The 26,857-nt window shown below is 35.2% G+C and overlaps 1 protein-coding gene and 1 non-coding gene across 7 annotated transcripts in view; both read left to right on the forward strand.

Annotated features, from left to right (window-relative positions):
- LOC106660864 (neuropeptide-like 1) overlaps positions 1–26,857 on the forward strand; it is a 319,417-nt gene that overhangs the window by 284,213 nt on the left and 8,347 nt on the right. For 4 of the 6 annotated variants that reach the window (XM_014383866.2, XM_014383867.2, XM_014383868.2 and 1 more), the window contains exons 2-6: positions 40–215; positions 4,390–4,603; positions 4,676–4,798; positions 16,319–16,647; positions 19,884–20,068. In XM_014383866.2, coding sequence (XP_014239352.1) covers positions 40–215; positions 4,390–4,603; positions 4,676–4,798; positions 16,319–16,647; positions 19,884–20,068 — 1,027 coding nt within the window. Of the gene's footprint in view, positions 1–39; positions 216–4,389; positions 4,604–4,675; positions 4,799–16,318; positions 16,648–19,883; positions 20,069–20,211; positions 20,304–26,545; positions 26,572–26,857 lie in introns of those variants that run through there. The other 2 variants (XM_024225134.1, XM_024225133.1) reach the window with 2 other exon arrangements.
- On the forward strand, positions 17,936–18,009 carry Trnas-acu. The gene has a single exon. It is a non-coding gene; the product is annotated as a tRNA-Ser (tRNA).

The following is a 26,857-nucleotide window of genomic DNA, read 5'->3' on the forward strand; positions in this document are numbered from 1 at the left end:
ATCATAATGGTCGCTAACGAGCACGTCTGTTTATTTCAGGCCATCGGCGACGGAGACGAGCACCACGTCGAAAAAAGACAGGCCAACATCATCGCCAGGATGGCCCACCTGCAATCGTACCCTAGGTACTACAGCAACATAGCTCCCAAGAGGGACGAGAAGAGCTCGCTGGACGAACTGGCAGAAAGACTCGAGGAAGAAGAGTTTGCCAAAAGGTGACTATCAATATCATTACTATAATTATAAACCTCCCCGACTTGTAGGTTGATCGTCTACGATGTCCTATTTGCAGACCAGGATAATCAGAGATGATAAACGTACTATTTCAATCCTCACAAATCTCACCACAATGATTCCCACCTTTCAAAATCTTATAATTTTTTCTTGACGTCTTCGCGGTGACGAATCTATTAGTTTGGTATTTTTCTTTCATCTTGATCTACCTGTTCTACCTTCCTTCATTTAATTCCTTATCAACATCACCACAATGTTTCCTACCTTTAAAACTTTGATTTTTTTTTACATCTGCGACTTGATGAATCTACAGTTTGTATGTTTCCCTTCATCTTGATCTACCCATTCTCTCTATTTTATTTATTTATTTATTTTTTTTTTTTTTGTATGACGTGCATTTATTTTTTTTTGTATGACGTGCTTTAGGGATAATTCCATAACTACAGACCAGCATAATCTGATATCAAGCTACTATTTTAATCCTTGACGTCCTGGCCAAAACGTTTCACATATTTCAGAGCTTTGATTTTTTTTTTTACATCTGCGACTTGATGAATTTATAGTTTCGACGGTTCCTTTCATCCTGATCTACCCATTCTCTCTATTCTTTTTCATTTTTTTGTATGACGTGCTTTAGGGATAATTTATTAACTACAGACTTGGATAATAATCTGATATCAAGCTACTGTTTGAATCCTCGACGTCCTGACCAAAACGTTTCACATATTTCAGAACTTTTATTTTTTTTATTGACATCTGCGGCATGATGAATATATAGTTTGGACGTTTCCTTTCATCCTGATGTACCCATTCTCTCTATTCTTTTTCATTTTTTTGTATGACGTGCTTTAGGGATAATTTATTAACTACAGACCAGGATAATCTGATATCAAGTTATAATTTTAATCCTTGACGTCCTGACCAAAACGTTTCACATATTTCAGAGCTTCGATTTTTTTTTACATCTGCGACTTGATGAATTTATAATTTCGACGTTTCCTTTCATTCTGATCTACCCATTCACTATATTTTTTTTGTATGACGTGCTTTAGGGATAATTCATTAACTGCAGACCAGCATAACCTGATATCAACCTACTGTTTGAATCCTCGACGTCCCTGACCAATACGTTTCACATATTTCTGAACTTTGATTTTTTTTTTTTTTTTACATCTGCTACTTGATGAATTTATAATTTCGACGATTCCTTTCATCCTGATCTACCCATTCTCTCTCTATTTTTTTCTGACGTGCTTTAGAGATAATTCATTAACTGCAGACCACCTTAATCTGATATCAATCTACTATTTGAATCCTCGACGTCCTCACCAAAACGTTTCACAAATTTCAGAGCCTTAAATTTTTTTATTGACTACTGCGCGTGAACCTGGTCAACCTGGTTTTTCTAGTCTCACTTGTTTACCCTGTCAACCACAGTATTTGTAAGTCATGTCATTTTAATATGTTTTTACTATTGACGATCATCTCAAAGATCCGCTAATGTTAGATTTTACACGTCCATAACATCGCAGACGACAACAAAAAATCTTTCAATACAAAGCCTTCTCTTTTTAATACTAAAACATAATTTAATAGTTTTATTATTAATATGACAATTCTAAGTCTAGCATTGAAATATTTTTCTTATGTCAATGAATCTATCAACTAACCTGCTCTTTCTAATCTATATCTATCCTTATTTTATTGTTCTGTCATACACAACCCCACGACAGACGTGTCATAATGTGCTGACAGACCAATGCAGGTAAAACATAATAGCTAATTAGAGAGAGATTGATTGATAGTCATATGGTCAAAACGTCCAAACCACACCTTTTAGAATGTCGTATAACTTACATATATCCTTATATTAGCGTAACTGTTGGTCTGCAATTTGCTCGAGATAAACATAGTTAAAGCTATAAAATAGATTGAAAACATGGATTAACATAAGTACAATAAATCGTTTTCCTGTCGACTATCACCATGGATAAACATCTTAGACAATTAAGCTGGCTTTAGTGTACAAAGTTTCGAATTGTCTGCACATAAGAGTAACGAAACAAAAGACCTGATAAAAGTATGAAAGCAAAACGATTCTAGAATGAACCAGATAAGAGGACCTGATATGCATGAGCACGGCATGTACCGCCATCATTTTAGATAAACGTGCTAGTGCTCAAACATAAATAAGAAGAAAAAGATATTTAAATTCTGAAAGAGGACTCGTCGTAAAACATTTTTATATTTATTACTATTCTAATCTCAAACGTTGTTTTTAAAACTCATGGAAAATATAATAACAGGTCTGAGTTTATTATTCTAGTAAGGTGTAAAATCAAATTTTCCTTAGTTAAATTTTACTGGATAGTAAAACTAGTTTAACTATTTGTTGAAGTGATGCAAATCGATAAAAGACTTTTAAAGCTAGGCGGAGGCCATAAAGAATCAGTTCGCTCTTCCTGCGGATCTGGATTTATCACCGCATAAAATTCGAATTTGAAATAAGTTCTCATTTTAGACGTCTCGTTTTACAACTTCGGCAATTAAGAAACTTAAGAAGCTCCAGGGCGGGTTGCCGAGCCCTAATTGAGCAACATTCAGATGGCTCGCACGGCTCATAAACTAAAGTGGGACTTATTTTTATATTTTTTCGAACACTTTTTGTAAATGATGGTTCTACTCACAGATTTGTGTTTACAACGATCCGGATTTTAAGCATTAAACGCTCGTCAACAAGTTGAAGGAGTTACAAACACGTCTCTCCACATGAATTGTAATAGTCGCGTTGGCGGTCTTTTTTTATTGCTTAACAATCCTTATTGTTTAGGAATTTTTTAACTTTTGAAACGTATTTTTGGTGTTCGATGATAAATATACTATTTTCTTTATCGGCTTCTAAAATAAGGCTGTGGTTACCTTTTAACTTTCAATTAATTAAGTTTATTAGTTGAGATAAAAAGGCAGTGTAACGAGCGGGATTCGTAGTATATCTTCACGAAAGCTCTCCGTGGCCGTTTCATTTGTCACCGAGAATCAAATAGATTACACGCCATTTGAAAAATGGCAAAAAGGAAGGAAAATTCAAAAGGTGTGGTTGAGATGGGAAGTCAGTGGCCGAGTGGATCGAAGTCATGATGGTAGAGCAGCGGCGTATCTAGTCGAAGGTCGTGGGTTCGAATCCCGCTCGTGACACTGACTTTTTTATCTCAACTAAAAAACCTTAGTTAATTGTAAGAAAACTAGTGAATTTACTTTTTAACTTTTTATCAATAGACTTAATTGTACGTGGGATATTTATTTTTTTGACGTTTAGATCTATCAAATTTGGTTTAATTACTTTAGCTCATTTATATTTTATATTTGTATTCATTTTACTACAATCAACCGATGAACGAAAGGATATTCGTTTAGTTGAATATAGTTCTGTTTTCCGGAAAAATTTAAAGCCTTTATTTAATAAATTGATTTCTTCTTTTATAGTTTATAACCCTCAGGTAAAATTTAATAGGGTAGTTGGGTTCGTACGAGTATTTTTAACTGTACTTACTTCTTGTTTATATATTATAATATTTTTATCCATGGATCGAATTTATCCCAATGTAATGTAGATAATAATGGAGCTTTATGTAAACAAAATATAGAAAAAAATCATTTTGTATCTGTTAGACTATATAATTTATGTAAGTCATTATTTAATATGGTTTTATGGCATTTACGTTGTAAGAGAGTTGAACAGTTCTTTTTATGTAAATTAGGAAGAACGTATTTTGGGATTATGTTTAATGTGAAGTGATTAGTGACCGTTAGTCGATGATTATTCGGAAATCGTGAGATGCGGTCTAGTGTGACGTAGGTTTCAGAAACACATTTTCTTTATCGTGCCAACGTTTCGATCTTTATTGAGATCATCTTCAGGGCCTCGGATTTACAAACAATGTTTAAATTTAACAATTGCATGTAGGATGTGGAAAAAAATGAATTTATACAATGCAAAAAATATTTTTTATATTCAATCAAGCATTGGAAATTGACCTAGGTTGATTTGTTGAGTTTCGAACATGAAATCCTTAAAAAATTTATTTAATTGCTGAGTTTAATAAATGAAATTGGCCTAGAACCTTTCGATAAACTATTTTGTTGGTGTTTGAGCAGATCGGGAGATATCCGGGTGACTGGTGACCTGGAGGAAAAGAGAGACGAGCTCGAGGGCCTGGTTCACGACCTCGCATCCGCCGAGGAAATGCGTCGAACGAGGCTCGAAGCGCTGAGAGAAGAACTTTTCAGGGAACGCGAACTCGAGGAAGAAATGCCTGAGGAAAAGCGCTCCTTCGCCGCCCTCGCGAGGGTCGACGCTCTTCCAAAACGGGTACGCTATTTGGCAATTGGTTCGAAAGAGTAAACCGTTCAATACTTGATTCTTGAGCGTTTTTCGTTACAGATTTTAGACGACGACAACTTTTCAGAAGACGCCTCCGATGATAAACGAGGGATTTCTTCTATCGCGAGAAATGGATACTACCAAAAAAGGATGGACGACGACCTCGAACAGTTAATGAGCGAGGTAATAAATTTCATTAATTTTTATACATTGAACATTTTCCTAAATCATGAAACGTGGAAAACGTTTTGTAATTCATAAAAACAAAAATAACACATTTGAACACAACACTTAGATCTATATTTTACATATAGTACAGTAAATTTATATATAGTATTGAAAAATAGTAAATATTATTAAAAGTAACAAATTCAATTTAATATACGTCCATTTTTTACATAGATTAATAATTATATACATGATTATACAGGGTGTCTTTTTATAGCAGGTTTTCTTTATTTTTTTGATCTATATGATAAAGTAACCAACGGTAACTTCTTTACTTTTTGCGCAGATTCCAAAACAGTCGTCAATTTTTTCGACGCATTATACGTCGACGTTGAAATCACTTTTTTAATTTAAAATGGAAACCCCTAATTTTTAAATTTATTCTCTACATTTTTCAAGTAAGTAACAGAAATTTAACACCTACAGTATGTAAATCAAACTAACGGGGAGGAAGACAACACTTCGGCAAGACCGACGAACATAGCGGGTTAAGCCTAACTTCATGCATGAAGAATTCTTGAATGCGTTAAGAAAGCCAACAGACTTTTTTTCCTTGCTTTGTTTTTCTCAAATCGTTTCAGATTTTTAAAAATCTGTCATAATATAATGAAAAAGTACGTCAAATTTTTAAAACAACTGAGTAAAACTGCAGGTTGGTCGTTTTTATATTTCCTAGACCTCCTCTACTCCCTAGTGATACGTCAGACACATTTCAAATATAGAATAGGAAAACAAAGACTAAACACTAACTTTGTTGGGGGAGACAAGCCACTGAATAAATCGAAATGCCAAACTCATGCGGTTACTATAATCAACCGAGATAAAAAAAAGAATGGGTAAACAATTTTTTTTCTTACTCAAATGTAGGCAAATCAAATGTGTTTACACGCTGGCCGATAAATTTTATACTTTCAAAAAATCCAAGGCTAATTCATTTTCTATTCCTCGTTACACTTATAAAATCATAAAATATAAAATAAGACGTACCTTTTCTGATTGATCCATTTTCGAAAAAATGCCACTAAAAGACGAGGAAAACGGAGCTTGGTAATATATTCTTCAATGGTTGGGGACAAAACATTTCTTCTACAAAATTAGTAAGGCGAACAATTAACTTTTTAGTTTTAATAGCCACAAAAATAATGAATATTTAAGTAATTTTTAAATTAAAGGTTATTTAGTTTTATTTAGTTTATATGTCTGGTAAATGTAAAAATATAAATAAGTGTTAAAACAATTGAGAAAATAGAGAAAATCTGGTATGGTGGCATTACGGAATTGCCTGAAATATGGATAGAAGTTTTCTATGTAAACAAACTAACGAAATATTTAAATAGTTGGCGATTGAAAATATAATTAATAACTTACAATTAATTAAGGTTTTTAGTTGAGATAAAAAAAGTCAATGGACCCAAATCAATGGCACGAGCGGGATTCGAACCCACGATCTTCGGCTAGATACGCCGCTGCTCTACCAGTTGAGCTGTCGTGACCTCGATCCACTCGGACACTAACTTCCCTAACTAACCCTATCTTTTGAATTTTCCCTCCTTTTGCCATATTTCAGAGCAGCGGCGTATCTAGCCGAAGATCGTGGGTTCGAATCCCGCTCGTGCATTGACTCTTTTGTCTCAACTAAAACCTTAATTAATTGTAATATATTAATTGGTCAAGCGGACCACGAAATTAGTGAACTTAATAATTAATAACTATTTTATCCGCATTTACTCAGTAAAAATATTTTTTCTGAAAGAGTAATAATGTAAACTTGTTTGATAGGGGACCGCGGTAGCCGAGTGGTTAGCATGAGAGACTCTCACGCCGCGGTCGTGGGTTCGATTCCCACCGTCGCCCCTGGCCCTTTTTTCACAATAACCCCCCCAAATTTGAACACACATATATGAATTGTCACATGGCTAATATGCATAGTTCATAACGCCAAAAAGAAAAAAAAAACTTGTTTGATACAAGTTTCTATATAAACGAACAAACGAAATATTTAAATAGTTGGCGATTGAAAATATAATTAATAACTATTTTATACACATTCACTCAGTAAAAATATATTTTCTGAAAGATTAATAATGTAAACACGGCATACAAATATCGCAGTGGTTATTTTTAACGTAATTTTATTGACTCTAAAACTTAAGACGCTTGAAGTTTAAATTAGCTAATAGGTTTAGCGACATATGGAAAAGGTTCTTGCAATATCCTATTTCGTCCAAAATTAACAATTGCAAACATTTGCTTAATCAGACTGACAGGCGTTTGGTAAAAAAGTTCCTAAGCCCCATTTCTTACGCAGCCTTTTTCTTATTCAAGTCCGAAGGATTTACATAAGCTTTCCTTATTACATCAGAGGAAGTTGAGTTCGGATTCAAGTTGAAAAAAAGTTAATTAGTTATGAAAAATGGCAAAAACGAACTAAACTGCTCTATCAGCGTGAATCTGAGAATTCGATTTCGTTTTCAAATTTTGAGGGTACTTTCTATTCAACGGTCCGCCGGTTGTGATTGATTATTCAATTAACTCCATCCTCGCTTCTTTTGGGATCATCCTCCAACATTTTTCCCTCAAAGCCCCTTCCATTTTAAAAAAGGGCTTTAATTTCCTGTCGATATCTATTTTTTCTCCTCGAATCTTGGCCGTACTAGTTTTTTATTTAATCGAGTATATTAAGAAATCTAAAGACTGAAAAAGGAATGATTCGAGGATTTTTTGGATAAGAGCATTACAAACAGTCGAAGATTGATAATTCTTCGCCCTCGCTCGGTTCAAAAGATTACTCTGCTTTTTCAACATCCAAGATATAAAATCTCATATATTTTATTTCCTAGGGGAAAGAAATAACGATCCTTTCCCCGTACTTTCTCGTACAAATGTAAACGCCCTGATAATTTCCTGTTAGTGAAAAGTTGAGAAAATTTTTCTTTCATTTCCGCCGCTAACGATGATTCTACTGGAACTTCGTTTTCATTCTTAATTCTGCAGGAATGCTGATACTTTTAATAATTTGAAACATGAATTTGTAAATAACCTTATATATCTTTATTTTGGAGAAAAATTAATTTCTCAGGCCCATGATAATTGTCACATTTAATAAAGATGAAATTATCGCCCCACCCGTGTTGAGTTTTATTCTTCATTAAATAACCGTATTTTATCTCATAAACATTCATGTATACTTTCGATTCCCTAAATGAATTACTTTTCATTTCCTTCAAAAAAAATAACTTAGAGAAAATTTTTTGCACAATCGTGTTGTAATTATAAATATTGTAAGTTAGATATGTTTATTTATTTATCTGTAGAAAGAAGTTGTAAAAAAACACAAGACAAAGATTCTTTGACGATTACAAAAATTACAAGTGACAAACAGAACTGTCTTGTAAAGAATGTAAATCACCCCCACACCAAGTTTATTTTTTTGACCTATTAGTAAAATATTGATATTCCACGCAGTCTGCCGGATTCAATCAAGGTTTTAAGTTGGTCGTCGTCCACAACTTTGTCCACACGCTTACTGCGACCTTCCCTGCCTTCGGGATCGAAATCTCCAAAACGAATTCTTTGAAACCATCGCTGCACCGTGCATTCGCTCATGCTTCCCTAAAATGCACGGATTTGATTTATATTGATCGCGAATTGGGCCGCACTCTGCTCAAGTTTAAATTCATACAAATAAATTTGACGAAAATCTAGTATGGACACATTTAATTTTGCAAGTCATCACTCTTATAAAATTCGAAACAAACTAAAATGTTTTGTAAAAGTTAAAAGTGGGGCATCGGTGGCCGCAACGGTTAAGGCGTTGACACGGCGCTCATCACTGTAAGGTAAAGGTCCAGGGTTCGAATCCAGCGGCCCTGCATTCGAACACGACATACTTACAAAAGGGCTTTTTTTCAAAAACACCGGCACCCCGAGGGTTGATATAACTTCTGCGGTGGCGAACCCTCGTTAAAAAAATATTTAAAAAAATAAAACAGTAAAAATACATAAATACTTTTACATAAATTTAATTTGAGTATTTAGTTTCGTTTATATAACAAGCACCTGCGAAAATAAAGCAAATTTTCAAAAACTTCATTAATTGTGCACTAACCCAATCAAAATGGACGGCTCTAAGATTTTATGAAAATATTAATAACAAGGAAATTTCGTAAATAATGTTTATTAAACGTAAATTTCCATTTTTTTCCTCCACGAGGTTGGTAAATAAACGTAATAATAAAAAACCTTTAAACACAACTATTTCTCATAATAAAAATGATTAAAATCGATTACAGCATGGTTTTTCAATTTGAAAATTTATTTGATGAAAGGTTCCCAAGACAAAATAATATTATCGTGTTAATTGTATAAATAATCGTTAGATACGTTTTTGTACTATAATTACTTACATTCAATTAAGCAATTCCTCTCATTTTTATTATGAGAAATAGTTACGTTTAAAGATTTTATTAGTATTACGTTTACCTATCCCACCTCACAGGGAAAAAAGAAAATATAACTTTCGTTTAATAATCATTAGTTGGGGAATTTCCTTGATTTTTAATATTTTCAAAAAATCCTAGAGCCGTCAATTTTGGGGGCGTTTCAATGTTCTGGTACTCACCCTTCTCAGAAAAAAATTAAAAATTTGGGGTTCACATTTGAAATAAAAATGTGACGTCGACGTCGACGATACTTGACGTTGAAAAAACAACAACATTGATTCTGCGAAAAAAATGTATCGGTGGTTACCAGTAGTCACTTTTTGTATTTGTTCAAAATAGGAAAAACTAGCAGGCACATGTAAAAAAAGGATAAACGATCAAAGATGGGACAATTGAAAGGAAAACACTCCGTTATTAATTTAAAAGTCTAAGAAATATGATCATCTATTGACAATTTGAACCCCATGGTTTGAGGTGCAACAAGTTAAATATTGAGATTGTATAACACAAGATCAAACAGCACCAGTGCATTGTAGAATTTAGAAGTTGTAAATGATAACTCAATTTTCAAATTTTTCAGTCTTTTTCCAACTCTTCACTATGTAACATGAACTGATTGTACAAAAATTGGAACCTAATCAAATTGAACAGAGTTTAAATAGTTATTTAAACGTATATCTTAAGAAATACAATTTATTCAGAAAAGTTCTGTGGCAGTTGGAATAGTTTTTACATGGAGGCATTTTCCGATTGGATCCAAACTCCTCTATATTGAGAGAGATATGCAAAGTTGGTTTAAAAGAAAATTTGCCCAGACAAATGTTTATATTTTAAAAGTAATTACAAAACTATACGATTTTTTTGCAACTGTTTTTCTTATTTTAATAAAAATATTGGAACGATTTATTTAAGTTGTTTGAATTTTGATCATTCTAACTGTTAAAGTTAACAGTTTTTTCTTTAATTTCTTTAAATTCAATAATACACAACACTTCAAGGAATGTTCAGCGAATTGTTGCTCGCAGTTGAAAGGAGTACAAGCAGGACGCATTTCCTATAGATCTTTGTTCAGCTGAAGTGATTTCTGCTGTGTCAAAGTAATGGTTTGCTAGAAACCCCATTTCAAAGAATGGCTCTCCTGGTTTTCAATTCATAAAGAATATAGTAATTAATTCTGCGAGTCGATTCAATTGCTAAATTTCTTGTACTAATTTCTTTTTTCGCATCATTTTAATTTATTGCCCATAAAAGCGCTTGCTCACAACTTGTTACAAATTATCCCCGATATTACTAGTGATCAGATTTCAATTTTAATTAGATATCGAAAAATGATTAGCGTTGAGGCCAATTAAAAAGAAACCCCACAGCGCCGTCCAGCTTTCGAGGAATAACCACTTTCATCAATGCGTTAAAAATTTAATTTAGTTAAGAAATATTCACTTCTGGTCAGAAAAAAATACAGGTTGCAAGTAAATTGATGTAGTTTAAAGAATGTAATTAAATATTAAAAATAAAATGATTAGGTAGGTGGAAATACGTACAAAAATATCATACCTCTGTATAGAATCCATTGGTATTGTTTGATGGTTTTTCAACGCATCTCAATATATGTTATTTAATTTTATTGTAGAAAAAACAACTGGTTTCAAGGAAATTGATGTGGTTTAAAGAATGTAATTATATATTAAAAATAAAATGATTAGGTAGGTCATACGTACAAAAATATCATACTTGTGTATCGAATCCATTGGTATTGGTTTATGGTTTGCTAAACACTCTCAATACATATTTAATTTTATTATAGACAAAACAACAGGTAAATTATGATAGACGGTCATAGTTTACCTTTTAAATTATCAATTAAAGTCTCTAAGTCCTGATGATCCAACAATGCTTCAGAGTAGTCGAACCATCTCATCGGCCCTAGGAAAAAAGGAGTATTCCTGAGCGGGTTCTTAGACATAGCACAAGCTTTCGACAGGATCTGGCATCCAGGCATACTTTTTAAACTTATGCGCTTCCTACCCTCCCATTATCACCTTTTAATGAAATCCTACCTAAATGATCGCTGTTTCAGAGTGAGGTGCTGCAATGAATTCTCGGAAATCAAACAGACACAGGCCGGTTACCGCAAGGTAGTATCCTTGGTCCTGTCCTACATATCATTTATACTGCCGACCTACCAACACATCCTGACACTATTATCACTATCCACGCGGACCACAATCCTATCCTGTAACTCGAATCCTGTCCAAGCTACCTCCAAGAACCAAGAACACCTTGAGCTTATCGATGAGTGGTGTAAAAAATGGAGGACAAGAGTGAACGATGAAAAATGCACTCAATGTACTTTTACGCTGAAAAAGCAGCCTTGTCCTCCATTGTACATCAACAACAAAGAGATACCAGTTTCCACTCAAGTCAAATACCTGGGACTATATCTCCGACTTTGACACAAATCGACTTTGACATTAAGACAAAACTAACACTATACAGACTTTACTAAAACCAATATGGACATACGGAGTAGAACTGTGGGGCAATGCCAAGCCTTCCAATATCCAGCGCATCCAGTCCTTCCAATCGAAAGTCCTTAGACAAATTGTCAAAGCACCTTATTATGTCACTAACCTCACTATCCACAAAGACTTCAACATTCCTTTTGCCAACGAACTAATCCAGTCCAGATCCTAAACCTTCCATACCAACCTACTATATCCTATATAGTATCCTAACCATACTGCTCGAGCCCTCTCCATTCATTCCCATCCTGACAACCCACCACGTCGCCTCAACCGACGATGGCCTCGGGACCTCCTTGATATACACACTGTCATACACAATGAGTGCCAGCAATGGCTACCGGTGCAGTGCTGGCATTAGTGCTAGTGTTGTACATATTTGTATAGTATACAATTCTGTATAGTATACAATTCTGTATAGGTAACAAATAAATTTTTAAAAAAGTCCTGATGAAGTGGATTTTCCTCAAAGGCGCGATTTAGGAACTGTGTTTCATTCTTAATATCGGTCCTAATAGTAATTAAAAATAGTACTTGTAGCAAAAAAATAATGTTTTTTCTAAAAGTAAGTATGTTTGCCAACAATGTTGAATTGTTAAAAAAAAAAATTATATTTGTGAAATAAACTTGCCGAGTTTCATCCTTGTTAACAGCACGATTTCCTTAAGCCCCACTAAATCCGTGGTACAACCTTTTCTTCCAATTTCTTAAAGTGCTCTACCCGTTAATGAGAATAATAGCAACGAATTGTGAAGGAGATGTCTTGAATAAAAGTAAGGAAAACTTTTAAAACCGATAAAAATTACAAAAATTCCAAGGAAGTGTAAAAAACATATTTATTTCCCACTTTTGAGCTTATACATTTACACAGAGATAAATAAAAACAAAAAGAGAAATAATGCTGTGTGCTCCTCAGTAAAGTTGAGAAAGCTATGCAACAATGGGGGATTTTCGTCAGTCCTAATCCAACACGAGTTGTTTCTCTCTCTTAGAACAAACAGCTATTACTTATTTATTCCGAACAAAATGTAATCCCTCTTCTTTTTTCCTATAAGCTGGTATTATTTTAAAAATGTAATTGACATTATTCAGAAAAGTCTAAATCGTATCGATGCTTCAATTCAATGATTCAATTAGCAGTAAATTGTACACATCTTCGTTATTTCTAAGGGATGAACTTGATTGATCCTCCAATTAGTGAGATCAAAGATATCGTCAGAAAGGGCTATCACGGTCTCTAGTCGGTGCTAATGAGGACGACTCCGTTCAACCAAAATTAAAGTTGATGTAATATATAAATAAAAGATAATGAACTAAAATTATTCAATATCGCATTGTTACTTTGTACTTTTATCATAAATCACAACTAATTTAGTTATATTATTACATACTTACATATAATATTTTTGCTGTCTTAATTAAACATTATCCATTATTTTTCTCCGTTACACCAGTCATTTAACTTTCAAAAATTTATGGTTAATTACTGACAAGATCTTTTTTAAACTGTACCGTAAAAAATACCAGAAAATATTTCTCTATTGTTTGGCCTTTAAGATCATCTTTGAGGTACGGCAGCAGACTCAGATTACTGATCAAATATATCAGGACCATATATTATATATATTACGCAGGGTGGGCGACCAGGACCCGGGGGGTTAAATGCTTGGGAAGACTCGTACCCCATCCATAAAAGATTCGGGACTTGTCGGCTCACGTGACCTGCATAAATTTCTTGGACTTGTTCACGAACCCCAAGCTTTTGGACCATTTTATCTCGGGGAGTGATTTGGTAATGTCTGCTCCTTCAAAGATTTCAAATCTGGATCTAGCATACCTATCACACTCTGTGAGGTTGTGCCTTGCCGTTTCTTCTTTTATTTCGCAAAAACGGCAAAAGGATCTGGTAGAATACCCAGAGAGGTGTCTTCTAAGTAAGCAGTGGCCCGTCAGGATCAGCCTCCTAATTCCCTTCCTTACATAGAGTATAGCCATTTCGATTCTGCTGGTTTGATCACCTTTAACAAACTCTTTCGATTGCCTGTGTCCGGGGGATAGATTCCACTCCTTAAGGAATTGTTTCATACCACAGTTTTTAATACTCTCTTTCGCTGCGCTCATAAAGTGAGGTAATACCGGTTGTGGCCCGACAAACACAGTATTAGAACCTTTTTTGGCCAGGCTATCCGCCTCTTCATTGCCATGGTGTCCTTTATGTGCAGGTATCCAAATAAGGGTTACTTTCTTCTCAAACCTGGAAGAGATCCTATTGATAAGATCTACAGTTTCTTCCACCAGTTCAGAGGTTGACAAATCTTTTTGTAATGACCTAAGACTAGCCTGACTGTCAGAAAAAATCTTTTCCCTTAATTTTATTTTCCATAAGTTCTACAACACACATTAATGGCCCAGATTTCTACTTGAAAAACGAGGTGTTATTGCCAAGAGGAGATGCTGATTTCTAATTTAGGTAGTATATTCCTGCACCGCTCCTTCTACCTTTGATAAGTGAACCATCTGTATAGCAGTCTATGTTGCGATGGTCATCATCCATGCTATAATTATATTCACAAGGGGTGACTACCTGAAAGTACTTTTCCCCGAAGGGGTTTGAATCTTTATCACTAACGCTTAATAATTGGCCGTTAACCTTACTCAATAGTTGGAAGATTTTCGAGTGACCTATGTCATTCCACTTATGATTCCAACTGCCTTCATTAATTAATCTGAGCAGATCTAAGGTCAGAGCAGCTGGTTAAGTGCTCTGACCTTAACCTCAATGTGTAGAGGTTTGGTATTGGTTATGATTTCAAGTACTAGGGTTGGTGTAGTTGAAAATGCTCCTGTCGTCTTCAAACGGCCTATTCTTTGAAATGACCTTAATTTGTTACTATTCCCTTTATTTTCTAGACCGTTCCACCATACTAACGCTGCGAACAATAATCTAGGTTGCAATATATAGCCATTTGTCTACCCATGGTTTGAGGCCCCATGTTTTACCGACAATTATATCAGGACCATAAATATTTTTAATTGTAAATAGATCTTTATACCTTCCTTTATGTGATACGTATTATTTATTGGATCGAATGTATTTATTAGCGTGAATTGAGGGATATCTAGAATTCTGGGATAGTTTACATGAATGTGGGAATGTAATTTACCATGTGAATGAAAAGTCTAGTATGTGAGTTTAATTTATTAGCGTGAATTCAAAGGCTTATCAAGAATTGCGAAAGAATATCTAGAATTCTGAGATAGTGTGAATGAATATGTGAATGTAATTTATTAGCGTGAATTAAGGGGCATGTTCCTGATTATCCCGATGAATATCGAATACTAAGGGAATAGTGTGTATGTAATTTAATGTTCTCGAGTAGCGTGAACGAAGTCTGGTGCATGAAGTAATTTATTGGCGTAAAAGAAGGGGCATATCCTCAATTAAACCTAAGGAATTCTGGGTAGTGTGAACGAAGCCTGGGTAGGAATGTAATTTATTAGCGTGAGTGGAGGGGCACATCTCCGCTTACCTCGAGGAATATCGTGTACTCTGGGGTAGTGTGAACTAACCAGACAAACATCTCTTTATCTAGTTCCTGTGTTTCTAAAAAAATAAATAAATAAAAAATATCATCTTGGTTTTATCTGTCATATGATTTGGCATTTCACCATCTTCGGTGGTTGGATTATGCGTTATTTTATGTTACTTTTTATTGGTTCTTTTTTATACTTTTGTACCACTAAAGATGCAGAAATATTCAACGTCACTTTCAGATCAAAGGAGCAAAGATGGACGGATCTAGAGGGTACATGTTAAAAATAGTTGGCCACTTTGCTTTCTCAGTTTGAACCGGGTCCTTTACGTTTCGGTCATACACGTTATTGCTTCACGCCCGCCTCAGTGAGGAAATGTCTCATAAGAAGAAAAAAAACAGTTCCTCACTGAGTAACATGATTACTGCCTTTCAATTTACCATAATATATTTTTGTCACGACACACAATTCCATCATAAATCTCATAATTAAATAATTTGTTTTAATTTATTTCAACTCGCGAGAACTGCTATGTTTGTTGTTGTAAGGCGTATTTTGAAAGAAGTTAATGAAACATCAGCTAAAGACTTCAAATTTGAATGTCACAAATATTGTTTATATATTACAATTAGTTAAGGTTTTTAATTGAGATAAAAGAGTCATTGGCACGAGCGGGATTCGAACCCAGATCTTCGGCTAGATACGCCGCTGCTCTACCACTTGAACTATCGTGATCTCGATCCACTCGGACATCGACTTCCTATCTCAACCCCACCTTTTGAGTTTTCCCTCCTTTTTGCCACTTTTCAAATCCCGCTCGTGCCATTGACTGTATCTCAACTAAAAATCTTAATTAATTTTAATATATTAATTGGTCAAGCGGACCACGAAATTAGTGAATTTGTTTATATACATAATTAAACATGTTTCGTATATGACTTTTTACAAAATGAATTATTAGATACGAAACTTTCCAGGTTTATGGAATCGGCGAAAAGAGGAACGTGGCCTCTCTGGCGAGAGGGTTCTCGCTGCCACAGGGCAAGAGGAACATCGCTTCCATCGTCCGTGGAAAAAAAGATTCGTTCGAAGAGACCAACGAGGACAAGCGAAACCTGCCGTCCATCATCAGAGACCGTACCGAACCCCTGGGGGAAGGAAAAAGGCACATCGGTGCATTCGTAGCGAACCACGGAATCCCATTCGTCAACGACAAGAGGAACGTCGGAGTCCTCGCCAAGAACCGAGACTATCCATATGCTCTAAAATTCGGAAAAAGGGACGTCGACGAAGAAATCAACAAAAGGTGAGAACACTAACACCCAGAAGGGCTAATTGTACAAACACTTTTATTCTCAAAAAATATTTTATTTCTGCAATTTTTTAAATTGTTTTTATTAGTTAAGCAAACATTTCTGATGCATTCTGGACAGTTCTAAGACATTTTTATACAACGTTCTGTTTATACAAAGAGTCTATTTGTTTTTTTAATCAGTAAGCATCAGCCACGTATAGAAACTTAGTATATTCTCAAAAAATATACAGATCTTTTAATACTCTAACTAAAGAATTAAGAAGTGGAGTTTACGAAGGTGTCATTGATTTTAATGAAACGGTTTTGGGTGATACTAGATATAAGAAAATTGTATACATATCCGAGTTGCCGAAGGACCCTACAAGCGAAAAAATAAGTTAATAAAATATGCTAATCTGCCTTCGTTGTGCATGATAAATAAGAACAGTAATAAATTAATATAAAGGATTGTTTTGCATATTGAAATATAAAATAATCCAAGAAGATAAGATATCTAAAAAGTTACAAAATTCAAAAAACGATTCTAGTAAAACAGGCCAAAAAATTACTAAAACGATTCGTTTTATGTACCAGGTAAAGCTCTTAAATACGAATTTTTATGGCCAACCAAAAATTAGAAATTTTGGAGCTGAATTAGCCACGCGCAATTTTTTATCTCCTATGACCAGTGTTTCACTTCAAAATTGATAACTCATTCAAATTTTCCCCAAGTTCAACATAATTTAAGCGTCAGAAAGCTGATTAATTTTGTTTTCAGCTTACGCTTGTATACTTTTTATTAATTGATAATTAAAAAATTAATGAGAATATAGGTTGTTTTTTATAATATAGTTTATTGTAAGCTGTTTTTCTTCGTTGTTAACATTATAAAAAGATACGATTGGGACGAATTCAAGATTGTTTTGATATTTACTTCTAACTCGCATTGACGATATGTATATGTCATTATGCTGTAAAGAAATCCATATTTGCATAGTGTCATAATAGACCGTATTGATTATTTCAATATTCTTTTCATTTACGTTTTTGATTAAGATGAAAAATTAATGTCAGGAGCGGGGTTCAAACCCACAAGCTTAGATAAAAAACGAATTGGAATAATTAATATTGTTAATTATGGCCACTTAGCAAATATGGATTAATTAAATAACTAAAAGAAGTAATTAATTCACTAACAGCTCCTCGTGGCTACTTCATTAGTCGCTGAAAATTGAATCATGATTACGACATTAGAAAATATGGCAAACAAAAGGTAAATTTGTAAATAGAGGGGATCAAAGTCACGATAGCTCAAGTGGTTAGAGCTGCGGCGTACTGAGCCGAAGGTCGTGGGTTTGAATCTCGCTCGTGACACTGATTTTTCATCTCAATCAAAAACTTAGATAAAAATAATTAATTGAAAGCTGTAAACAAAATTAGTGCATAGAAGAAGAATTGTGTCTTACATTTGTGTCGTATTATTTTAATGGGCAATGCTTTGAATTGCCAATGAAATAATTTATCATTTTAATGATGGTATATTATTTTGCATTCAATGTAAATATGTTTAAGAAATTCTCTCTTTGGTTATTGGAGTTTGACATTATTTTTAATTTAACTAATCTTTATGTAAGTTATTGGTTGAAATGAAAAAGTCAGTGTCTCGAGCGGGATTCGAACCCAAGACCTTCGGCTAGATACGCCGCTGCTCTATCACTTGAGCTATCGTAACTTCGATCCACTTGGGCACCAACTTTCCACTTCAACCTTCCTTTCCGATTTTCCCTCCTTTTTGCCATTTTTCAAATGTCGTGTAATCAGGATTCGATTCTCGGTGACAAATGAAATGGCCACGGAGAGCTTAAGTGTAGATATACTACGTTTTACTTATTAAATCCATTATATTTCGCGGTTCGAAAGGGAAAAGGTCCCATATGTCGTATTTCAGTATAAAGTTAAGCCCAAATAAGTCGTTTACTTCGTTTAGGGAAGGGCAATCACATGTCAAGGCCCTGAGTTTTTTGACATGTAGGGCATGAATGACATAAAACAATGGCTCATGGGCTGATCTCGATGAATTTGCTTGAAAAATCATTATGTTTTCTCAGTACTTATTAGTAAGTTTTAATCTTGAGAACAAATCTATTGGAGGATGATTGAGCTTTTGAGATAGCTGACAATTGAGCAATATGCACCGACAAAAGTTTCTATCATGTGCACAAAAATCTTGTCTCATTTCGTAAACATAAATTTTGTATGAGAAACAATACGGAACACTACCCTGAATAACACCACTATTAATTTTTAAAAGATCACTGAACTGATCAATTTTTACCGTCAAATCTCGTGTAATACAATCCTTAAGTTAATTTTTTATTGTACGCAAAAAATTTTACTGATATATTGTCTACTTAAAATACATGGACGACAAAGGCAGAAAATTATATTATTTTTTTTCACGCATCCTAGGGCTCATTGGCAAGACCCCACGGGCAGGTGTCTGATATTTTTCGACTTAGTATCACCAAAAAAGTTTCATTAAATTCATTGAGCCCATGTCCATAGCCGCCGCTTGAAATTGCAATTGCATTTCATACATTTGAACTAAGAATGGAAATTTTAGTCAGATTTCTTACTTATTTTCCATATTTTGGTATTAAATTACTATTTCAAACTTGTTTTTTGGAGGTATATAATATTTATAGTAGGTATTATTATCTATTAGAACAAAAAGCTAAAACAGTAATTTTATTAAATTCATTATATTTAGTGGTCCATTGACCAAATTACTTCTTTCAATTAAATAATCTTTTTATGTAAGGTTTTGGTTGAATTAAAAAAGCCAGTGTCACGAGCGGGATTCGGAACCACTCAACCGGTTAGAGCAGCCATTTATTGAGCCGAAGGTCGTGGGTTCGAATCCCGCTCGTGACACTAGCTTTTTTATGTCAACTAAAACCTTACATAAAAAGATTATTTAATTGAAAGAAGTAATTACATTCCAATCTTCGTTCTTTTTTAAAATATTCTTATTCAATAACACATTATCCCATCAGCATATTATAATTAAATATTTGAGTATTACAGAAATATTTATTGAAAATATATGTCTGGAGTTAAACTAAAACCATGTCAAACAATAAAATTTTGATCGATGATCTAAATATCTATTTACATGCTGAACACATAAAACCAAATAATGGGATATTGTATTTTGATCGTTCTCATTCGTTGTGCATTTATTGCAGACACGTTGCTACTTTACTGAGACAGGCAAGGCTTTCGGATCACCCAACGGAAACTGACGATATCTCCCTCAAAGAAACAGCTCAGGACGACTTGAAAGAAGAGATGTCGCAGATCACAAAGGACGACATGGAACACACCCGTACCAAGAGGATGGCCCGCGAGGAACTGGAGAAGAGATATTTCGGTGAGTTGTCGTTTTTAGGCCCGATACTCTCAAAAATGCCCCGAGCGCGATACACCCCGAAAAACGGCAAATTCCCAAAAGCAAAGTGATAAAAAGCCGAAATCGGCGAATCCCTTGGTGTAACGTCGAAATGGCGTTTGCAGGATCTTTGGCCCGGAGCGGATGGCTTCCTCATGGACACTTTCGGAGAAACCACAACCGGATGACTAGATACCGGTAGATTTTTGAATTTTTAGCCTTTCTTTATCATCTCTCTCTGTAATTTTTTTATAAAACAAAAAAACCAATACGTAGGTACTCAGTTCATACAGTTAACCTGCCCTTGCTTAGTTGTTCCCAAGATAGCTGGCAAAAATGCATCTCTTACAAATAATTATTTAAAAAAAAAGACTTTTCATTTTGTAAATATATGTAGTTAATCTTTTCTTCGACTTTTTGGTACAGATTTTTTTTCACTTAGATTGCATGATACAGAATTTCTATTTCAAGTAGTAAAACTTAATCTTTCTCAAATATGCTCTAGACGATTTGTAAATAGAATTCTGAAACAGAATCTAGGTATTTCATCTCAGATGTATTGGGTTGTCCGGAAAATAATGCAGGATTTTGGTATTAAACAAAAAAAAAAGAAACTAGTTACTTTAAAGCAATGTTCTTTAATCAAAATAATTTCCCATACTCTCAATACATTTCTCCCAACGTGTTGGTAACTTATTTCAGAATTTTTAGAATTGATAAAGTCAATAAATGCATTTTCCAGTTCCGTTTGATTTTTGAATATTATGTGTTGTAAGTAGTGGTCCAGGTGTCTAAAAAAATGGTAGTCAGTAGGCGAGAGGTCCGGAGAGTAGGGTGGGTGAGGCAAAGTTTCATAGCCAAGCTCCAATAATTTTTGTGACGTTACACGTGACACATGTGGTCGAGCGTTGTCATGCAACAAAATGGGCCCTTTCCGATTGACCAAAGAGGGCTTCATTACTGCCAATTTCTGATGCATGGTATTAATTTGGTTACAGTATGATTCAGCATTGATGGTTTCGCCAGGATTTAAGAAGCTGTAGTGTATTAAACCAAATGAAGCCCACCATACCGTAACCATTACCTTTTTTTGATGAGTTGGGGGCTTTGGAAAATGTATTGGAGCTTCTCCTTTGTCGAGCCACTGTCCAGAACGTCTAGTGTTATCGTAGAGAATCCACTTTTCGTCACATGTAACAATTCTGGCCAGAAATGGGTCATTTTTGTTTCGACAAAGAAGTGATGCACAAACATCAAAGCGCTGATTTTTTTGGCGATCGTTTAATGAGTGTGGAACCCAATTTTCGAGTTTTTTCACTTTTCCAATCGCCTTGAGGTGGTCAGCAAGTTCTCGAACAGTTGTTTTGGGGTTTTCTTCCACCACTGATCGCAGAACATCATCATTAAGAGAGGAAGGCCTTCCACGACCTTCTTCATCTTCAAGGCTGAAATCTCCCTCCCGAAATTTTTTAAACCACCTTTGCACAGTGCACTCATTAACACAACCCTCGCCCCAGACTTGGTTAATGTTTCTAGCCGTTTGGGCTCCGCTTCGGCCGAGTTTAACTCGTAAAAGAAAATCGTACGAAATTCTCGCTTTGACATTATAAGGATGACTGAATTATTTCCAAGTAGCGGAATGCTACAGAGGTAAACAAACAATATCATTTGGAAGAGGATTAATAAGTGTTGACATTCATACAAATGAGTAATCCTGTAAACGTAAACAGAATATTTTATATAGATTTTTTTTAATGAAAACTTAAAATCCTGCATTATTTTCCGGACAACCCGATAGCTTTTTAAAGGATCTTTGTTAAAATTTTCCAATATATTTTTAAAGCACAGCTCTTACTCCTAAGATTTATGCAAACACGTTATATTTTGGTTTAATTGAAATATAGGATTATCATTGTTTACATAAGCAAACATATTTGCTATTTTGAGAAATTCGTCCAAGAATCTGGCCTTCGGAGGATCTCACTCGAAGAGTCATCCTCACCCGGTTAAGAATAGGGCATGCGAGATTGACACACGTCTTTACTTTTTGACCGGCATGCAGAGGAGGGTTGCTCGATATGTCCAACCTGATTGTGGGTACAATTCTTTGGTCCCATATAGAGAGCGTGTAGGAATTCCATTATAGGAACTCTACTTGAGCACGACAAAGAATATCTGAGTCTCCTGTTCTGATCCTTGAATGAAACAGGGTTGTTTTATTGTGCATTGTTTTGTGTATAGAGTGAATGGATTTATCAGCTTGAATGTGTAGTGTGAGAGGGCGGATGGTGGAATTTTGAGTACCCCATCAACCCTTAGGTTTGTTTAAAGAATTTATTTCAGAATGAATGAGGAAGTGAATGATTTTGGATCCAGGAACTGCATGCGGTGGGTGCTGATTGACCTATTTGTTGATAGTTCCTGTAACCTAACCTCGGCGTCCGGACGGACCAGACCGAGGTCTGACCCCGGACTGCCAACACCCGAGGTGGGTGATTCTCGAAACCTGCACATATGTGTATGTATGTATATAGTCCGAATTTGAGCCTACATAAATTCAAGAAACGATTTTAATTTTAATAAAATAAAAATTTGTGCCAGAAACACCACACTCGTCTAGCTTTAGGAAGTTTTTCTCGAATATTTACTGCATTTTATTTCGCGTGAATTAATTCCACTACAATTTACGTAATAAAAGCGAAATTGTTATGTAAAATTTACATGTTCAAATGTTATCCATTTAAAGATACAGTTACGTTTGAAACTTACTCAAATTAGCATTCCAACATTAACATTATAATTTGATCTTACAACTCTCCTTGTTTGTTTCGTAAACATGGTAGCACCGTAAAATAAACCCACAGACAGAGTATGCTGCACATTTTGCTGCATGAATGAAACTGGGTTAAGCATAAAGGCCTCCTTAATGGAAGTACTCGAAAGTTAATTTTACAACGATTATCCATTGTGGTAGGAATTGCTCTTCCCTTCTGAGTATTCAAACGATGTTTGCCATCAGTTTTCATTTCTGATGTTTACACGCAATCTGATTGTTAGAATAGAAACCAATATTGTTACAGTATCCGATTGTTACTTCAATTGCCATTTCTTTCATTTGGGAAAAAAAATTAATAGATATTTGTGTTTTTCAAACCATCCATTGCTGTACAATGTTTGACAGAAAAAATAATGATTTTTTTTGTATTTTACCCATATTCTGGGTTCTTTTGAAGATTGTTGGAAAGCACGAAAAACGATTTAATTTGGCTTTCTTCCTGTCTTTTTCCGCCTCCTTGCGCTTTTTTGCTCAGATTCATGATGGCGAAGTGCCAAAATGCTTCTGACAGACACAACCAGCAAGAATAGACAGACTAGAATGATCTGAAACGACCGAACTACAAGTTCAAAGTACGGATCCATATCGCAGGTTTCGTCTAAATGATACATTGAATCGAATATGTTCTGGTATAAAGCATTTTCGGGTCAAACGAAACTTTTTTCGCTTTAATTGAAACGTTTTTTTTTTTTTTCAATTGAAACTTCTTTCTTTTTAATTAAACTTTTATCTTTTTACATGAAACCTGTGGTTTTGTGAGGGTTGTTGAAAAAAAAAAACTGTTTATTTGTCAACATGATTGTATTATACGGTAAGAAATCATATATTAAATGAATTATTTTAGTATAGGAGCATTCCCGCTGCTCGTAACTTTAGCATAACGTCAACGTCTATGTGGGTGCAATATGCTTGGAAGAGGGAGTTTACGCTGCGATGAATAACTTCAGGCGGGTTTTGTAATTGGTCCGGAGTAGTTATAAGTCATCTGGAAAAGTTTTTAATCTTTGAGATGTTTCGAATGGTTTAGCAACGGTGAATAAGGAGGAAGAAATTTAATTACAAAAAGAAAGCACTATTTGTTCAACTAGTTCCGTTTTGTGGATAGCGGCGTTATCCATGACAAGTGTCGAATTGTTAAGGGATGGTTCATTGAGCTTTAAGCAAAGTTCTCGTACAAAACCGCAGAATATCTCTCCATTGCAATTTCCGGTAGTCATTACTGTATGGTGACAAATACCTTGATAGATAATGGCCAACGTAAGCGTCCCATTCTGTTGGGATTGTGATGATTGCGCGGGTCTTTGCTCTTAATCGTGCTCGACTCCTAAGTAGTTGAAGTGAAGGTTAAAGCCTGATTCATCGATACAAATGAGGAGAGAAAGATTTGCAAGTGCCCATTCAACAATGGTTAAGGCAAACACTTTCCTCATCATGACAGATATTTCGGAATTTATTTGGTCGATTTCCAATTAAGCTTTTTTTAACCAATTTTTAAAGAAGCCAGTGCATCATGAATAGAAGTAAGGCCGGCACCACACTAGACAGAATGCGACGGAAATTTCCGCTGCACAAGCTTAATTAATTAATTTCCGTCGTAATGTTTCCGTCCAGCACCGCGACCACGCGTCCGTCAACGGAATTTTCCGCTGGGTTCCGCCTAAGCAGGTCAAAACAGTGCAAAGTAGAAGGTTGTGCCAGACTGGCAACGGACATGGGTAGAGCGGAAGAGGCAGGCAGTCGGACAGCAAAAAGCTGATCTAGGATGGACGTAGACTATTTTATTGTGGAAGTTCAGAACAGGCCCTGTCTGTGGAATTGTAAAGAGAAAGTACAGTAACAGGGATGCCAAGAGAAAAGTCATACAGACAGTAGAATTGCCCAAGTGCTACCCTTTTCATATTCATGAATGAATCCAATGTTTTCTCTTTCTCCTCTGCTTTTCCAAGTATGGCTTGTTCGGGTTGGGCGGATTTTTCGTCGCGGAAACTTCCGTCACATTCAGTCTAGTGTGGTGCCGTGCCTATGGCATGGTATGGTAAAAAAGGATACTAGAAAGCGGGGTTTGCGCTCCCCAGGCACTGCAGCCTTCTGGTTTATTCTACCTTCCTAGTTCCTTAGTTCAGTGCAATAGACTCAATTCTTCTCCTTAAAAGTATCAGGTCATTGACTGCCGATGCTGCAATTTGTTTCCCTAAGTTTTTTCCATACGTTAGGTTAAATCTCCATTGAGCTGTTGCTTCGCAATCGAAGATGATATGAGTGGCCGTTTCCTCCTCCTCATTACATAATCTGCAAATGGGATCATCGTTGTATATACCTATGTTGTGTAGATGTTTTCTCAGATGCCAGTGACCGGTTAGTAGTCCTACCACTCCTCTGAGTTTGGCCCTCTCCAATTGCAGCAATGCTTTTGCCAGTTTTGGTGAGCGTTGTTTCATCATAAGTTTACTATGTCTTGCACTGCTAGAGTTTATCCACTTGTCCTTTTGTCTTGTTTGGATTCATTCTGCGTTGGAGGATTCTATATTTGTTTTTGTTATTCCAAGTATAGGTTCGGAGCCTATGTATCGTCTTGTAGATCCTCCTCTGGCCAGGCAGTCTGCTTTGTCGTTACCCAAAATTCTCCTGTTCCGTCACACCCAAGGTATCTTCAGGTCGTTATGTTTCCCCAGGTTTTAGAGATTTTGGATACATTCACCGACTAATTTTGATGGGATTCTTTTTTACAGGCTAATGCTTTAATGGTTGCTTGGCTATCAGATCTTATGACTATTCTTTTGCCAGTGTAACCTCTTTTAAGATTTTCCAGGGCACAAGCATTGATGGCATGTATTTCTGCCTGAAAGGACTTCTCTAATGAGTTTGATTGCTCATGTTTTGGGCTTGTACAGAAAACGCCCGATCCGGTTCCTTCGTTTGTTTTGGAGCCATCTGTATACCATATCGTTCTATCTGATGCTCTCCTGTGTTCTTCCTCTCCTTTATAGTCCGTTGAGACTTTATATGAAGTTGTGAAGAATGTTTCCGGGATATAATCAGTCCCCATTTTTAATAATTTGTGTCTGATGGTGCCGGGACTAAGTCCTTTGTTAATCCCAAGAGTTGAGAGATGTCGTTTCATTTCCTTAAGTGTCAGTCTACCATTTTCTTCAACCACACGCTCCAAAGTTGTCAGGATTTCAGGTGTAATCACTTTTCTTCGGTAACCTCCTCTTTTCTTGGCCACTAATTCGAAATAGTTCGCTTAATAAGGATTTACCAGTGTTGACATTTAATATTAGCTTGGTTAGCAGCATATTTTAAACTTCCTCCGGCAACAACGAGACGTAAAACCGCAGGTTTCATTAAAACAAAAGGTTCAATTAAAGCGAAAAAATTTCATTGGACCCAAAAATACTATAATGTTATAGTTTTACCGTCTCAAATCTAACGAAACCGAGTCAAGTTTGAACAAATTTGAACTAGAAGTCAAACTGTATTTGGATGTCCAATTCTGAAATTCGGAAAAAACTCGGATAAACAAAAACCTAGTCAAACGGTTTTCAATTTGTCAAAACGTTTACAAAAACATATTTTGAATCTTATATCTTCTATCAAATCAAAATTATTTTTATCTGTTACAGCTAGTTTTTAGGTGCAGTCGCATGTCAGGGAAGGTAAACACCTTTGATTTTATTTCCACACTGAAAGCAGTCGAACTAGGCCCCCTCACTGCCCTCCTCCCAAAGTAGAACGTTGTTTAGTTTTTGATTCTTCTCTTCACAAATGCACAGAATAATATTTTATGCACAAGCTTCAATCAATTATTTCTTGTCGATTTTTTTTTTTAATTTTTACTGGATATATGAACAATTTTAAACGAGAGGTTCAATTCAACTGGCAATTCAATTTTTTCTCTGTTTAAAAAAATAACACCCATATAACAATATTAATAT

This window comes from Cimex lectularius, unplaced genomic scaffold (assembly GCF_000648675.2).
Source record: "Cimex lectularius strain Harlan isolate CLEC.00 unplaced genomic scaffold, Clec_2.1 scaffold24, whole genome shotgun sequence".
NCBI lineage: Eukaryota > Metazoa > Arthropoda > Insecta > Hemiptera > Cimicidae > Cimex > Cimex lectularius.